The following is a 16,766-nucleotide window of genomic DNA, read 5'->3' on the forward strand; positions in this document are numbered from 1 at the left end:
GCCTTTTCGAACGTTTTTTATTGTTACATTTTTCTTCTACACATTTTAAGCGCTTATTTCTACGTCCCATATTTTCTGATATAAAACAAAAATTGAAAACGGGTCAATTTGACCCGAAGTCAACACAAGGTTTAAGTACATATACTGATGAGTTATCAAGCTGAAGAGTGCTTCCAAATTCTTATCTATGGGTATGCCCGTAGATGAGAATCAGGAAGTACTTCAGAGGCTCATATTTCAAAGACAGTGAGAGGTATCAGGCTGATTCCTATACCAAATGGAACCTATTATAATATTTTGACCTTTCAAATATAAAGGGCAATAACTCCGGAACACAGGGGCTAGGGACAAGGGCCCAACTATTCCCGACAGCCCTCAGGGAGCTTTACAACATATGTCAGAACCACGTCCGTAGCCCCTTGTTTTAGGGTCGAGCTCTGGTCTGACCCCAAAAACATCGGCCCATGAAAACTTATAGCCCCTCAGGGCCTTTATCCCGGGCAGGTCAAAGATGTTATCTAGCTCATTTTAGGTCGTAGGGCCTCGACCCAGACATCTACGGAAAGATCTCCCGGAGTCGGCCATCTTGGAAACAAAGCTGCACCCCCTTCCTGTCCAGATCTACGGGGCGTTTAAAGTGCTATATAAATGAAATCAACTTGAAACTTTTGGTCTGGTCTTTCATTTTTAAGAGCTACATAAAAATGTTTGGTTTGATGTTTTTTTGATTGCTTTGTGTTTGCTTTTTTGATACAACTGTAATAGTCATACACGTTGTACTACTGTCTGTTTCCAGCAGGTGCAGCCTTTGTAGTCAAACACTGGATAATTAAAGCAAAACTGCATCATTGAAATGCTGTTGAAATAATGTGAAATATACATAGATTTAATTTAGTTTGATTGTAACAGACCAAAACACCTATCTTAAAGTTAACTGCATTAACTTCTACAATTATATAGTTTATTACAGAGAACCTCTGTCAATTCAGCTGTTTTAAATCCCCAATAACAAAGTTACTCTTGCACACCGCTGTTTCCCAAAAACAAACAAATCAGTTATTCAAAGATAACTCAGATCTTACATGTCTTACGTAATGTTAACACTCATAAGAGAGATGCTGTGTACTTGCTGGAAACAGGAAGGAAATGTTTGGTCAATAACCAAAGTACCCACATACCTACATGTGTTCACTTGCTGTTTCCGCTAAAAATTACAAGTGGCCAAGGCTACATGTTTAAAGCAGGAAATGTACGTGACATTACCCCAGTAACAAAGGCAACAGGGAGGAAACCACAAATACCTACATGTGTTCACTTGCTGCTTCTGCTAAAAAATACAAGCAGGAAATGTACATGACATTACGCTCACAAGAAGATCCAGTTTATTTTTCCAAAGGCTAATAGAATGGGCAGCTACGTGCGGGGTCCGACCATGGGCATGCTGTATTTGTTGCTATCACAACAGCCGTCTCTACGTGAGGAAAGCTCTGTGAAAGGTTTAATTTCCGGAGGAATCATAGCCAAATCAGTCTAAAGGCCATTTAGAGTCTACGGCGTAGCCTGACGCGCACCTCTCAAAAAATGTAACTACACGTCTGTGGCAGACCTGTGCATCGCTTATGCCGCTTTCCCACTGGCACTTGAAATCAGCTCCGTAATACGCAATACGTGCACAGTGGACGCTGTACTACACCGTTGAAAGCGTCGGAATAGTAGAAATCAGGAGTAGAAAAAAACTAGCGAGCTCAGGCTAGCTGACGTTAGCTAATCCTAACTAGTTAGCGTCGATTAGCTAACGCGAGCAATTGTATTAACTGGCCTACTAACGTTAGCCAGGAAATCATGAAAATTACATGACAACATATTGTTATGAAATCATTATTTATTTTATTAAAAGTTACGTTGTCCCATGGCATGAACATTTCACTTTATGAGGTTTTTTAACATTAATATGAGTTCCCCCAGCCTGCCTATGGTCCCCCAGTGGCTAGAAATGGTGATAGGTGTAAACTGAGCCCTGGGTATCCTGCTCTGCCTTTGAGAAAATGAAAACTCAGATGGGCCGATCTGGAATCTTCTCCTTATGACGTCATAAGGGGAAAGGTTACCTCCCCTTTCTCTGCTTTGCCCGCCCAGAGAATTTGGCCCACCCATGAGAAAGAGAGACATCATGGCTTTCAAACCAGCAAAGTGGCAGTTGGTCAACGCCACACCTCCACCCTCCACCTTGCCCCCCGCCCCCCTCTCCTCCTCAATATCTACAGACACAGAAATGGCACATACTAACGAAAGCTCATTGTGGGACTGGCTCTAGTGGCTGTAATTCTGCACCAAGGCTGAATTTCGGGAAAGAGACTTCAGATACAGTATTAGGGGACCACTAAGGCCTATATAAAGAGACTTCAGATACAGTATTAGGGGACCACTAAGGCCTATATAAAAGAGACTTCAGATACAGTATTAGGGGACCACTAAGGTCTATATAAAAGAGACTTCAGATACAGTATTAGGGGACCACTAAGGTCTATATAAAAGCCTCCAAAGAGCACCATGTCATGGGACCTTTAAGTACTCACGGTCAAGGCCGCTCCTCCCAGGGTCACTGGAGGTCCCTTCCTTCTTAAGGACGCCCGCTAGCCTTCTGTGGTCGCCTATCTGAGAGAGGTCAGGTGCTTAGGGGCTCTGACCGGCCGAGCGGGTAGGGAAATGCACTCCCACTAGGAGATAACAGGAGGTCTGACTGTCAAAATCAGTCCCACGCCGGGCCGCAACTCGCCATGGGCAGTTAAAGAGGAGTATGAGCTATCCCCCGTGAGGATAACCCCTGCCTCCCCAGGTGGAGAAAAAAGAGAAAAATACCCAAAAGACACAAAAAGACTTGTGAAGCTTTGGTCTCCTAGCTCAACACAAGCTCAGGTAGTTTTATTTATATGAGAGAAAAAGAGGCAAAATAAAGAAATAAAGAAATTAAACTAAGCTCAGAACCGAGTCGGTTCGATGAGTATGTTACTCTGGCTGTTTGGGGTACTAAATCTTAAGTCCTTGTGACAAAAAGCACCAGATAACCCAGGCTATCTTAAATGCTATGCTCAGAACCGAGTCGGTTTGATGAGTATTCCTCTAAAGCACAAGGTAACCAAGCTCTATTTCCTGCTGGCAAAGCTTCTCTATTCATGCACAAGTTGGTTCACTCCCCCAGACGCAGCAAGGTTTCACCATAACTTCATGTCCTTATAAGGTAATGCAGAAGACACTTACAGGAAATAATACAGAGAATTTCACATGTGAACATGTGAACATGTTCCATTTACATGCGCTACACAAGATAAGCAGATATAATTCAATTGTTTATGGTCGCACATCTTCCGTTCATATGTGTCCCACAAGCTAAGCAAATATAATTCAATAGTTTATGATTGGTCTACTTCCTCTTTTGTCAGCGCTCTACACAAACTGTCAGTAACTTTCCACTAGCCAATGTATCAGTCAGATATGAACTCCCTCTTTCAGCAGTACTTCTACTCAAGCCAAATGCAACAGCGAAAAGCTGAAGTCCAATACTGATGATTATGCATGTCACAACATCTATGATGAAATCTGCTCGTCTATAGTAGTCATAGTCATAATAGTATGATGTGTTGTTAACGTGGTCATCTCCCATTCTTCAGAGTGAAACCTGTTTAAGAGATCAGGTTATAAAAAGAGACGTGAAACATGTTGTTTATTATCTACCTAACATTATTCAGTTCACACAAATGCAGTATACATATAGAATACTCACAAATCAAATCATTTAAAACAAAATGCGTATTGCTTTCAGTATTAAAATTCCTTAATATTTGTTAGCACATATTTGTTGATAGCACAAGTTCTGGTGATGAATAGAAATATATAACGTGCTGATGTGAGGTCATTACTGCAGCCACAGAACCTCGTCCGTTTTTTCAGTAATTTAATATAATGATTAATGTTAATTACATTTGTTTAGGACATTCTGTGCTGATGCTCCACTACTTGTTGAATGCCCCTCTGCCCTCTGGTTTTGGATGAGACTGACTAATCCACTTGATAAACCATCTGCATTATCTTTTGTGTAAAGATTAATTTTCTTATTTCAGTAAATACAGTAACCTGTCTTAAATTACATAACATCAGTCATCGTATTTTCACGACACATTATTATTATTATTATTATTATTATTATTATTATCATCATTATTTCCCAAATATCTTTCCGTGAATTAATGATGTTTCAGAACATACATACACACATACAACATTTGTGAGAAATAGCCTTTGTAAGTAGAGGATGGATACCCGACCCATTCAGACAGATATTTATAAATGATGTTCAGGTTCGGGTCGGGCTCGGTCACATCAGTGCGATAAGGTATTGAACATTTTAAATTTAAAAAAGCTTATTATGTAGGTGCGCATCTGTGTTAACGTGCTCTTGTTGTCCCGTGTGCTCTGATGACCTCATCTGTTGACATTTCTTAATGCCTTCCTACAGTTGCTTAATAAAAGCTTTCCATACAAACAAACGTGTAATAATGTGTTATTAGCATGAGAACATTTTTTTTGATTTTAACTGTGTTAGATGCGGGCCGGGCTCGGACAGAAAAATTCAGCCCGATCCGCATATATGGACTACATTCCTGAAATATCTACACAGTAGTTCTACTTATTGTTGTTTAATTTCCCATTAATTGTGAATGCTCTTTCCCATATTTCTTCTCTCATTTTTCCTTCAGCTAATGTACTTGATTTTGCATCTTTATATCTTTTTTAGCCGGTTTCTTAAACTACATTTTTCTGTCTTTGTTACACAATAACATATCCATAAGGCTTACAATTTAAGGTAAGACAGGGAAAAACCCAAATGAAATATAGTTGGTTTAAACACAGTACAGTCCCTAGCTGTCTGCTGTTAAAGGTTGCATAATCATTTTCATGACTATTTAAAGTGTATTTACCTTTTTAAACAATCTAAATAAAAATAAAATAACTAAAATAAAATGTGACAAAAGTTACCTTTGACAGCTGCAAGACACTGAATGAGTTCCCTACACCAATGTCTGATGTGTTGTCCTCTACATCCAAACAGTCTACAATAAATATGGTAAAGTTACACAACATGCAGTACGTTGATAATAATCCACGCCTCCTCTTCGAAGGAAGAGTGATGAAATGAGTATGAACATGAAGTAGTGTGGTAAGGAGGGGTGGGGGGGAGGGGTTATAGTTGAAAAACACCACAAGTAGTAATCAGCAGATGCATGTTAAGTCTGTTTAATATGTTGCTGTTTTGATTGTTTTGATGAGCTTATTGAAGGTTTAAATATCCTCGAACATATAGTAATATTATCTTAATGCAAGTTTATTCACATTAATACGCGTTTGCATGCTAGCTGTTGCACGAATCCAGGGTTGCTGAAAAGATGAGATGGAGTTTATTAAGGTTTGTAAGATGGATTTAAGGATCACCTGATAGCTTTTGTGTGCTTTTGGGAAAAAGGGCCTTCAGGCAGTCAGGATCTCAGTTCCTGACTTCGACACACTGACGTGTAGAACGAAATGTGTCCTGACATTGACTACATCTTCTTGTGAGTGTAATGTCATGTACATTTCCTGCTTTAAACATGTAGCCTTGGCCACTTGTAATTTTAAGCAGAAACAGCAAGTGAACACATGTAGGTACAGTATGTGGGTACTTTGGTTATTAAACAGACGTTTCCAGCAAGTACGCAGCATGACTCTTATGAGTGTTAACAGTACGCAAGACATGTAAGAGCTGAGTTATCTTTGAACACATGATTGGTATGTTTTTGGGAAACAGTGGTGTGCAAGAGTAACTTTGTTATTGGGGTTTTAAAACAGCTGAATTGACAGAGGTTCTCTGTAATAAACTGTATAATTGTAGTAGAAGAAGTTAATGCACAGTTACATTTAAGATAGGTGTTTTGGTCCATTACAATAAAACTAAATTAAATCTATGTATATTTCACATTATTCCAACTGCATTTCAATGATGCAGTTTTGCTTTAACTTTAGTCCCTCCCAAATTGATAGTTTTGTAGACGGTGCTACGGCCTCGCTATGGACTACTTTAGACTCTGTTGCTCCTCTCAAGAAGAAGATGATGAAGCAAAGAAAACTAGCACCTTGGTATAACTCGCAAACTCGCAAATTAAAACAAACCTCGCGAAAACTTGAAAGTAAATGGTGCTCCACCAAACTGGAAGAATTTCATTTAGATTGGCAAGGCAGTCTGAAAACCTATAGGAAGGCCTTCAGAAATGCCAGATCAGTAATAACTCATCATTAATAGAAGAAAATAAGAACAACCCAAGGTTGCTTTTCAGCACTGTAGCCAGGCTACATCATAAATCAGAAATCATAGCATACTATGTCAAAAAATGTCATAGTACACTATGACTTTTTCAAGATACTATGAATTTTTCAAGATGCTATACTATGACTATTTTTCGATATACTATACTATGCATTTATCAACATACTATACTATGACTTTTTGCGTCATACTATACGATGACTATTTTTTTGGTCTCTGGCCCTGCAGTCGTATGTCGAAGTGTCCTTGGGCGAGACACTGAACCCAGAATTGCTCCCGATGCTGCACCATCGGAGTGTAAATGAGTGTGAATGTTTATTTGATGAGAATGGGGCACCTTGTACAGCAGCCTCGGCCTCAGTGTATTAATGTGTGTGAATGGTTCCTGTACTATGTAAAAGTGCTTTTAGTAGTCGTTAAGACTAGAAAAGAGCTATATGACTATGACTTTTTTTCGCCATACTATACTACAACAATTTTTTCGACATACTATACTGTCTTTTTTCGACATACTATGACTTTTTTATGAATATTTTCGACATACTATACTATGACTTTTTTATGAATATTTTCGACATACTATACTATGACTTTTTTGACTTTTTTTCGACATACTATACTATGATTTTTTTCAACATACTATACTATGAGTTTTTATTATTTTTTAATGACTATTTTGACATACTATACTATGACTATTTTTTCAACATGCTATACTATGACTTTTTATGACTTTTTAATGACTTTTTTGACATACTATAACTTTTTTCGACATACTATACTATGACTTAGGACTTCACTGCTTTTTTCCCATCTGGGCCACATTAGACCACTAATTAACTAAATAGGAATCTAACTTTTTAAAACTAATAACCAAAAGACAGTTTTCTTGCACGAGTCTCATTTAATTCGTTAAATACAATGACACACGTACACACACTTTGATCACAATCACTTCGGTATAAAAATCAACCGGTGAACATAATTCACACCATAAAATCATCATCAATCATCCACAGACATGTTTTGGTTTAAAAATAAATTCATGCATCTGAGCATCATTTATATATTTCCATGTACAGTATGATACAAATCATGGGAAATCAAAAGCGCTACAGAACCTGACAACCTGTACACAGCAAAACATTTACAAACCCAGACTGATCTCAGTGCAGCATTTTACATCTTCAGCAACCGCAACATGTATTTCCTGTTGTTGTTGTGGACATTCCTTGGCTTCTCAGTATATTTCTCTTTTAATAAATGAAGTTTGCAGAAACACAGCACACATGCACTCTGCAGAGACACCCTGTACATCAGACTGTCTGCATCTCAACCCACAGCACAGTCTGCATTATTTTACCACTTTATTTGGCATCATTAAGATGTCACTTACAAGTATTTTCTTTTCTATATGACTAGGGTTGGGTATCGTTTGGATTTTTACGCTTCCGATGCTGAACCAGTACTTTTAAAACGATTCCGATTCCTACACCGATTCTTGAAAAACTGAAAAATGACATAAATTATGTAATATGTTTACTAGCGATCACGTGCAGTGAACGGTTACTATGCTTTTACGTCCATTTTGGAGAGCCCAGAGGGAAAATATGGCATTTTAAAAGTGGCCTACATTTACGGTAGCTAGCTAACGGTAGACTACAGAGAAAGTGGGATATTTTTACGTCCGCTTCGGAGCTACAGAGGAAAAATATTTCAGTCGACACATTAAGTGGAACCGAAATGAGGAACCGAAATGTGCGTTCTAATCCGGTCCGATTCTTACCCCTCCATAGTGGAACTGGGTTTCGGTACCCAACCCTATACATGACAGGAACTCAGAGTGTAACACTGATCATAACATATTTTCAAAGTCTTTAGACACATTTCGTGACAGAAAACTATGTTTATTATACTTTGATCCCAAGAAAACAACCGTGTAATGGTGACATCATAAGGATAACTTTACTGTAATCACGACAAATCAGAATGAGATCTAACTGGATCAGTAAGACTTTAAAGAAGAAGGCTTTAAATGACCACCGTGTGATTTAACATGTTTCAGATGATTCACGTCTCTATTTCATGGGCTCAAATAAGCGTTTAAAAACATTTTGAACATGCAAAATGATGTCCTTCAGGCAGGGCTGTAGTCAAGTCCATCTTCGTCAAGTCCAAGACCAGGACTACAGTAGTCGAGACCGAGTCAAGACAGAGTCCAAAGAGGTTTAAGTCCAAGTCAAGACCGAGTCCAAAAGATTGAGTCAAGATCGTAGAAAGCAAGGGTCAAATTATGCCACATTATTTACTTAAAATATAAAATGGAAATGTTCCCATTCTTGAACTTATGACTTGTCCTTAAAAATTCAGAGTACAAAGTGCTCGCTGACATTGTGTCTGTGGCTAAAATGAAACTGATTGATACCTGATGATTGAGGTATATGATGCAGCCAGGAGTATACCAGGCGACCAATCACAATGCCCGTTCTAGATGGATTTTGAATTAAAATAATACCTGATTTCTGAACGAGCGCGCTTCATCAAGGGGTTTGTTTTGAAGGAGGAAGTTACTTTAGAATAAAAGCATATTGTGCTGGACTCGGTCGGGGCCAACTAGAATATTTGGCAAGTCCAATGGCCGAGACCGAGACAAGTGCGAGTCCAATCGCCGAGAACGAGACAACTGCGAGTCCAAATACCAACGAGTCCAAGAAGAGTCCGAGACAACAGAAAAGCGTCTCGAGTCAGGACTCGAGTCCGAGTCCGGATTCAAGTACTACAGCCCTGCCTTCAGAAAATCAAATATGTTGAGGGTGAATGAGTCAACAAATGTAACATCTGGAACTTTTTTTTCATTTCACACAAACAGACTCTTTTGACACTTTTCACAACAGTTAAAAGTTAATATTCAGACAGAGAAGTCACCCGCACTGTAATTTAGGCATAAATAACATTTAGATATTTCCATAAATATTCATCCCAACGTGTTTCTTTTTCCTCGGATGTGAAGGTTAACTATCAGGATGCTTCGGTTGTTTCATGTCTTTCAAAAACCAAAAAGCAGAGCAGCAAAGAAAACAGTTTTTTCATGAATAAATTAAACTTTTAACAGTTTAGTGTAGCACCAGACGAAGTACAAAACAAGCTCAATAATGGATTAAATGAAGAAACAGTTTTATGAAAAACCAACACAGGTAGAAAGATCCAGAAAGGCACTTCAGTGTGATGATATCCAACGACAGATACAGTAAAGGCTCTTTGAAATGAAAAGTGATTTTAAAGGACAATTCCGGTGCAAAATGAACCAATGGGTTAATAACATATGTGTACCGAGTTGACCATTCTCTGGGATATGTTTTCATGCTAATTGAATGTGTCTCTAGCTTGAAACAAGCTAGCGCAAACCGCTGATTAGCTTATAACGCTAGCCTTCGGGGCAGAGGGTAAAGTAAAATTTGCCAGAATTGTCCTTTAAATCCGTTACAGACAAACTTTGCGCAGCCTCTACAAATATGAAACAGATCTTTTCTGTCAGCGATCCCAGAACTATGGAAGCCCTGAAAGGCAAGGTGAAAGAAAAAGTATTTTCGGGCATCGGGCAAATGTGCATCGCCAATTTGGTCTACTAAAAGTTCAGTTTTTGCCGCTGACAGGCTCAGGTTATTATTCTAAGTGTCTGACAACATTATGGAAATGATCCCTACAGAGGTAGACCTTTAAAACCTCTTTAAGACCGTTCTGTCCAGAAACAGCTCTGAGGTCGCTTGCGCTAAACCCGCCAGACTCTTAAAAAAACAGTACTTTTAGCGTGTATAGAGCCAACATATTTTCACATGTAAATCAGTAAACTCTGTGTTTATTTCAACCAAAACTAGACTTGTGATGGTTGGAAAAGTGGAAAGACGACCCAAAACTGCTTTTCATAGTTTTATTTTATTTCTGTCAACTTTGAATGAAGTGTATTTTACGATGCTTAAATTACTGTTTATTTACATGGAGTGTGGTGGGTTTAGCGAACGCGATTTCACAGATGTTTTTAAGTTTAAAAAAAGGATCTTACTCTTTAACAGAAAGGTCGACCTCCTTAGAAATCCTTTCCATAATGTTGTCAGACACTTAGAATAATAATCTGAGTCTGTCAGTGGCAAAACGAGCACTTTTGTGAAGGTAAATACAAGCTGCACAATTGCCCTATTAACTTACATCGTAGCTTAAGCTCAACCTTGCCTTTCAGGGCTTCCACACAGTACAGAACCTCCTAAATGATTTGTATGATTTCTAACAGCAGCTTCATCAGGCCAGTTATAAACCAGCGTGTTATAGTTTGTCCTTCCATTGGTCCGGTCAGTTTAGACTGTTGTTTTGTTCCCAAAAGGGATTTGAATGCAGCATCCAGGAGGCAGATGTATAAAAGATGCAGACACAGAATCTAATAATACAACACTATTCATTTAGGTTTACAGCTAATTTAGTTTAAATATCCTAACATCCTGCTTTTTTATACTTTTATTTCCTTTATTTTCTTGTTTTTCAACATGGTGTGTGTGTGTGTGTGTGTGTGTGTGTGTCTGTGTGTGTGTGTGTGTGTGTGTGTGTGTGTGTGTGTGTGTGTGTGTGTGTGTGTGCGTGTGTGTGTTTGTGTGTCACAATGTGCATTATATTGATGTAGGTTTTGTGATCTGCCTTGTTGTTTTGTTAGATGTTGTCATGTTTTTACTGTTGGATTTAAATTGTGCCCTGCCTAGGGACTGCGGATGTAAATTAGCCTAAGGCTAACTCTGGTAAAATGCATCAAATGGCAACATTTATGTTAAAAATTGTACATCGTCCCTAACAAAAAAAAAAAGAATAAATAAATAAATATCCCTTTTGTGTATTTAACATTTTATCAGAGACTTATAGCACCAACCAATTTACCAGTGCTGGAATGTAACTAAGTACATGTACTCAAATAGATAAGTACAAGTTGTACTTTACTTTTAATGCCACTTTCTACTTCTACTTCACCACATTTATCTGACAGCTTCAGTTACTTTTCAAACTATGATTCTTGCACACAGATGAGGCTCGTGCACACCGTGCGACAGGTTCCACAAATGAGAATCACAAAACGTTATACATCTGATGAAAACAAATACATTACATACATTTCTGTCTCGTGTGTACACACAGATTTATGCATCTGGCCCCTGAACTGATGCATTCTGGGTTTTTCTTTGTGATAATTCAAAATGTTGTGTTGTTCTTCCTCATTTGTTTCTGACAATCTTTCTGAGACTCGGGCTATGTCTCAAAGCGTCTACTTGCACACTTCGCTTAGTTTTTAAGCATATCGTGTAGATAAAGCAAAACGTCAGTGCACTGAAAGTACCAGGATGACCCCCCTAAAAACAGTCCAAAAGTTCAGTGTGGAACGATGGACCCTACTCGCACTAAACGGGCGCCATCTTGACTACAGAATGGAGGGGAGGGACCACCAGCAGCTGATTGGACGAATGCGTCACGTGGGTCTGGCTGTTACCGAATTTCCAAACCGACCATAATGGCGGCTAGTTCGGAATACAATCTGGTATTTTACAAAAATAGTTCACCGAAACGTGTTTCTGAAAACATTTTAAGAGAGAAATAGGCCGTGCAGTTGCTGAATCTGTCTTCATTTCAGATCAACAAAGGTCAGTTTAAAAGATTTTCGTCAGATTTTGCAATCACGTGTTGCGTTCGTCGCGTTCTTCACGCTCATCCCGCTCGACATTTCAGGTATGTGTTTTAACATAAGTGTTCCTACTAATCATCGAAAGTGGATTCTACGGCAGTAAGTGGTCAGTGCACATTAGCAGCGTACTGACGGAAGTATGCAGAATGAGACATAGCCTCGGACACTTAACCCTTGTGTTGTCTTCCCGGCTAAAATTCTGAAAAAAAAATTCACCCTTTATCAGATGTTTTTTTTCAAGGGTTTTGAATCTTTTTTCAAGATTTTTGTCACCTTTTTGTAACGGTTTCTGCATTCTTTTTCCACTACCACCTGATTCACCACTAACATCTACTTATTAAATAGTTACGTTTGAATGGATAATCACAGACTGTCAAAGTTTAGTCAGGATACTGTTTAGAAACCATTTCATTTTTTTTCTTCTTTTTTTCAAATGCTATAAAATTGACTATGACACCCAAAATTCAATGAAAGTAGTGAACTGATCCTTAGTTTTACCTGCGAAGAGCGTCGTATGGAACCATCCCTGTTATTTTCGGCCAATTTGCTTGAAAGAAACCCCAAATTTCTGATGTAGAAACTTTGGAAACTGGTCAAATTTGACCCGAGGACAACAGTCTGTTAAAGGGGAACTATGCAGGTTTTTTTTAGCTTAATTTACCTTAACTGAACAGTTTCGGAGTCATTGGAATGGTTATATGACTTTTTTCGGATTGAATGGTGGTCGTCTCGCTCCCCCCTGGTGCCTGTGAGCGGAAAAACCACCCTTGCAATTTTGGGCCGGCGAGCTGGTGGCCTCAGCATCAGGAAGTATGGCGTGATATCAGGTCTCGCGATGGAACGAATTGCTTCACGGCACTGCACAGATACAGGAACCGACTAGCTATACGAACAAGGTAGCGATGGAGTTTTTCACACTATCGTCATGGCTGAGCCGGCAAAAAAGAAGCAGAAAGCTAGGAAAGCATTGTCGGAGGAACAGAGAAAGAGGAAACGGCAGACTGACCGAGAGAGGAGTCAGACACGATGAGTAAACATCGGAGCTGTGTTTTCAGAATGGCGAGAACTGAGACAAACAGAAGCCTGCTTGGCGTTGTTGCTGTTGCACTTGTAAGTATCTTTGGGATAAACTCTGTTTAATCTTTGTATTTCTTGTTATTGTGACCTCAGGATGTTTGCTATTGTCTGTAAAGGTTTTTATTATGATCGCTGTCTGTTACGGGCTTACTAGCTGTCTACCTCAGTGGACATGGCTCCGTGTGTTCGCCGGCTTCTATGAAAACAAATGCACATGACCAGAGGGAGAAGATGGGAGGGGGAGAGTCGCCAACAAGTTTTTACGACAGTGTTGCCAAATATCTATTCTGAAGCTGTAGGGGGAGCTCCATATAGAAACCTGCGAGCAAAAAGCCAGAAAACAGCAAAGAAATTGCCAAAACTGCATAGCGCCCCTTTAAACCTCTCCTCTCCACTGTGGCGGAGTCGTATCAAGTCACTCGCTGGCTTCTGATTGGGCAGTTGTGAATCCAAATGAAACAAAAGTTCAGACCGAGAAAAGGTCCTAGGTTCTTCCCGACTCTTCCTTCGTTCCAGCTCAGGCTCACGTAATCCATCATAAAGCGTCTCAGTCGAACAGGATCCAAACGTCTCAGCACTGAAGTCGGCTTTGTGTCGCTACAACAGCGAGTCGTCTTCCATCTGCATCTATCTCCTTAAAATGAAGGTTGGAGGTTGTGGGTTCGATTCCCCCCCTGGATCCACTTGTGGTGCTGTTAAGGCGCTTTGGAGAAAAGCGTCACCAGACGGCTGAAGTCTCTGCGTTTACACGCATTTCCACACAAACACGCTGCAACACACAAACAGACGTCAACAGTTTAAGGCGTGACGCTACAACTGGTCAGTTTATAGCAAGAAATGGACACAGCGACGCCATAGACTTCGATGGAGACCAGTGAAGTCTCTTTCCCGGTGATGGCTGAGCGTTACTGAGCAGCCTCCAACTGAGCTTGAAGACGTAGATGTGACGTGAGCAACCTGTCTGAAAGTTGGAAGTCTTCTGGTAGCTGTGCCAAGAGAAATCTCAATCATTCCCAATCTAGCAGAGACGGAGAGCGTAGGTATATGTAAGGAGATAACATAGACACAGGCTAATTATTGATCACTAAAATGATAGTTAACATTAGTAATTAAACTTAAACAGCTAATGGAAGTCCAAACTGCCTGAGAGCTTCTCCTGTACTATACGGTAATTCCTCTACTGTGAGACAGTAAGTCTCGTGGTTATGACCCAATCGTTAGCCTATTTTCATAAAAACGTCTGCTACGGAGCCATAACGTGAGGTACAAGGTAATGGAGCCTTTTATACATTGTCGTGTTTCTTTAGAAATAAACAATGGACAAATAGAGTCTTTAAACTCTTCAGATGTAAAGTTATTCTCTGTCAAAGTGACGTCAAAATGAATGGCAGTCAATGGGATGCTAACGGGAGGTGATGCTTGGTAGCATCAAAATGGCGCCATAGGAGGTACGCTTTCAGGCTGCTCGCTTACCCCCCTTGGTCTATAGATGTCGGGCTATTTATCTTCCAGGTCTTCTTTCAGACAAGTGGAAAGAAAACATTTATGTTACTGCTACATGTTCCAGTTTTACCTGCAGTCGTCTCCTCCTGTGCTGATCACGTATTTGTCTTCGTGGGAGAAGCGGATGTTGGTCACGTGAGGCGAGTGGCCGAGGTAGCGCTTGTGTTTGGCCTGCAGACACAGAAGAAGACATTAGGGATGCACCGAATTAGAGTGCGGATCGGGCTGCATTTTTCTGTCCGAGCCCGGCCTGCGTCCGACAGAGCAGTAACTGAACCCGACCCGAGCCCGACAGGTATTAAGATATTTCTGTCCGAGCCCGACACAGTTAAAATACTCTTCGGTATTTGGTTTCTGATTCGGCAGAATCTTAACCAGTGGATTTGGTATTTGGTCGAACCCCAAAAATCTGGATTCGGTGCATCCCTAGAAGACAATCCCCCTGATACTTCCCAGTTCCAGTTTCAAAGTACACTGAATTTAACGATACCATTGTTGTGCCAGGCCCTGAATGCCAGGTCTGAACTTAAGGGCGCGAATACATGGTTTTTAAAGTGCTCATATTATGCTCATTTTCAGGTTCATAATTGTATTTAGAGGTTGTACTAGAATAGGTTTACATGGTTTAATTTTCAGAAAACACCATATTTTGTTGTACTGCACATTGCTGCAGCTCCTCTTTTCACCCTGTGTTCAGCTCTCTGTTTTAGCTACAGAGTGAGACCTCTCACTGCTGTAACATCTTTGTTGGGAGTCGCACATGCTCAGTAGCTAGGTAAGATCACATCATCTAGCTGTTTGTTTCTACAACTTCAGTAGTACAAGGCAGGATTAGCCGGGAGACTTCTTCTAAACGAGGGCACACTTCCAACTTTGTGTGGAATACCTGCAGAACAGGGACATGGAAGTAGTTCTTTTGTAGATTATGGTGAACTAGTGTGTGTTGTAGCAGTGTTTTGCCATTCAGAACAAGCTAGCATGCTACGGTTATCAACCTCGTTTCGGCTAGTGACGTAGAGAGCCGTGCAGATTTTGACCAGCTCACCCGGAGACTGAAGGCAGGACACATTCAGAAACCGTATCTCACTCTAAACAGCATGGATATTTATTTTTCCAAGTTTGTATGCGTGTGGAAGCACCAGAGACACAAAATAACCCAAATCCCAGAAAAAGTGATTTTTTTCATAATATGGGAACTATGGGTCAAGACGGAAGGGCCCTGTAAGCCAAAGTTTTTCCTAACCTGAATCCAGATCTTGAGCGAGAAGGATACAACCGGGCATGTGCCCACAGATGTTGAAGGCAGAGGGAGTTGAGAGCAGAGGGAATAAACCTCTTTTAAAGGAAATTATACCAAATTATTGAGTAAAAAGAAATTATGAATTATTTAGACTAATATTAGAGTAATGTACGTTGATTGATAATCACAGACTGGTGTATGTCAAAGTTTAGTCCGAATACTGTTTACATTTTTTTCAAATGCTATAAAATTGAAGAAAACGAAAGTATAGTGATCATTAATTGTACTTGTGAAGAGCGTTGTAGGGAACCACCCATGTATTTTTGGGAAATTTGGTTAAAAAGAAACCCATATTTCTGATATAGACATTTTGATTGAGGGTTAATGTGTGTTCTGTATTGTAAAATTGCTTTAAAAAAAACCTAAAAAAACCCCGACAAACACATATTTTGGAAACCTCAAATAAAAATGTCCTTAACTCACAAACTTCTCTGTGCAGGGGAAGTCAAACAGTTTGACCAATCCAAAGTCGTCGCCGCTGACGACGTTCAGGCCGGCGTGAGACACGCACGCACAGTTGACTTCGGCCTTATCGGCGTTTCGCGGCCAAATCCCTAAAACTTCATCTCCCAGGATGCTGTGGGAGAGAGAAAACAAGAAGTGATGTTTTAAAAACAACATCTGACAACCCTGTAACACTAATCTGTACCTGTGGATTATATATCTTTACTATACTACAACTTTTTATGTAGTAGTCAATGGGTGTGTGTGTGTGTGTGTGTGTGTGTGTGTGTGTATGTGTGTGTGTGTGTGTGTGTGTGTGTGTGTGTGTGTCTGTGTGTGTGTGTGTCTGTCTGTGTGTCTGTGTGTGTGTGTCT

General features: G+C 39.9%; 1 protein-coding gene and 1 long non-coding RNA gene across 5 annotated transcripts in view; one reads left to right on the plus strand and one right to left on the minus strand.

The window, feature by feature from the left end:
* Positions 1-12,077: 12,077 nt before the first annotated feature.
* LOC118493192 overlaps positions 12,078-16,766 on the plus strand; it is a 10,724-nt gene continuing 6,035 nt past the window's right edge. The window contains exons 1-2 of the long non-coding RNA XR_004895171.1: positions 12,078-12,684; positions 13,079-13,084. This is a non-coding gene — a long non-coding RNA (uncharacterized LOC118493192). The remainder of the gene's footprint in view (positions 12,685-13,078; positions 13,085-16,766) is intronic.
* Positions 13,124-16,766, minus strand: part of LOC116056232 (echinoderm microtubule-associated protein-like 6) — a 134,183-nt gene continuing 130,540 nt past the window's right edge. For all 4 annotated transcript variants that reach the window (XM_031308389.2, XM_035992016.1, XM_035992013.1 and 1 more), the window contains 3 exons: positions 16,372-16,525; positions 14,719-14,819; positions 13,124-13,914 (listed from right to left, as the gene is read on the minus strand). In XM_031308389.2, coding sequence (XP_031164249.1) covers positions 13,890-13,914; positions 14,719-14,819; positions 16,372-16,525 — 280 coding nt within the window. In that variant the 3' untranslated portion in view covers positions 13,124-13,889. The remainder of the gene's footprint in view (positions 13,915-14,718; positions 14,820-16,371; positions 16,526-16,766) is intronic.

The sequence above is a fragment of the Sander lucioperca genome, chromosome 15 (genome assembly GCF_008315115.2).
Source record: "Sander lucioperca isolate FBNREF2018 chromosome 15, SLUC_FBN_1.2, whole genome shotgun sequence".
Taxonomy (NCBI): domain Eukaryota; kingdom Metazoa; phylum Chordata; class Actinopteri; order Perciformes; family Percidae; genus Sander; species Sander lucioperca.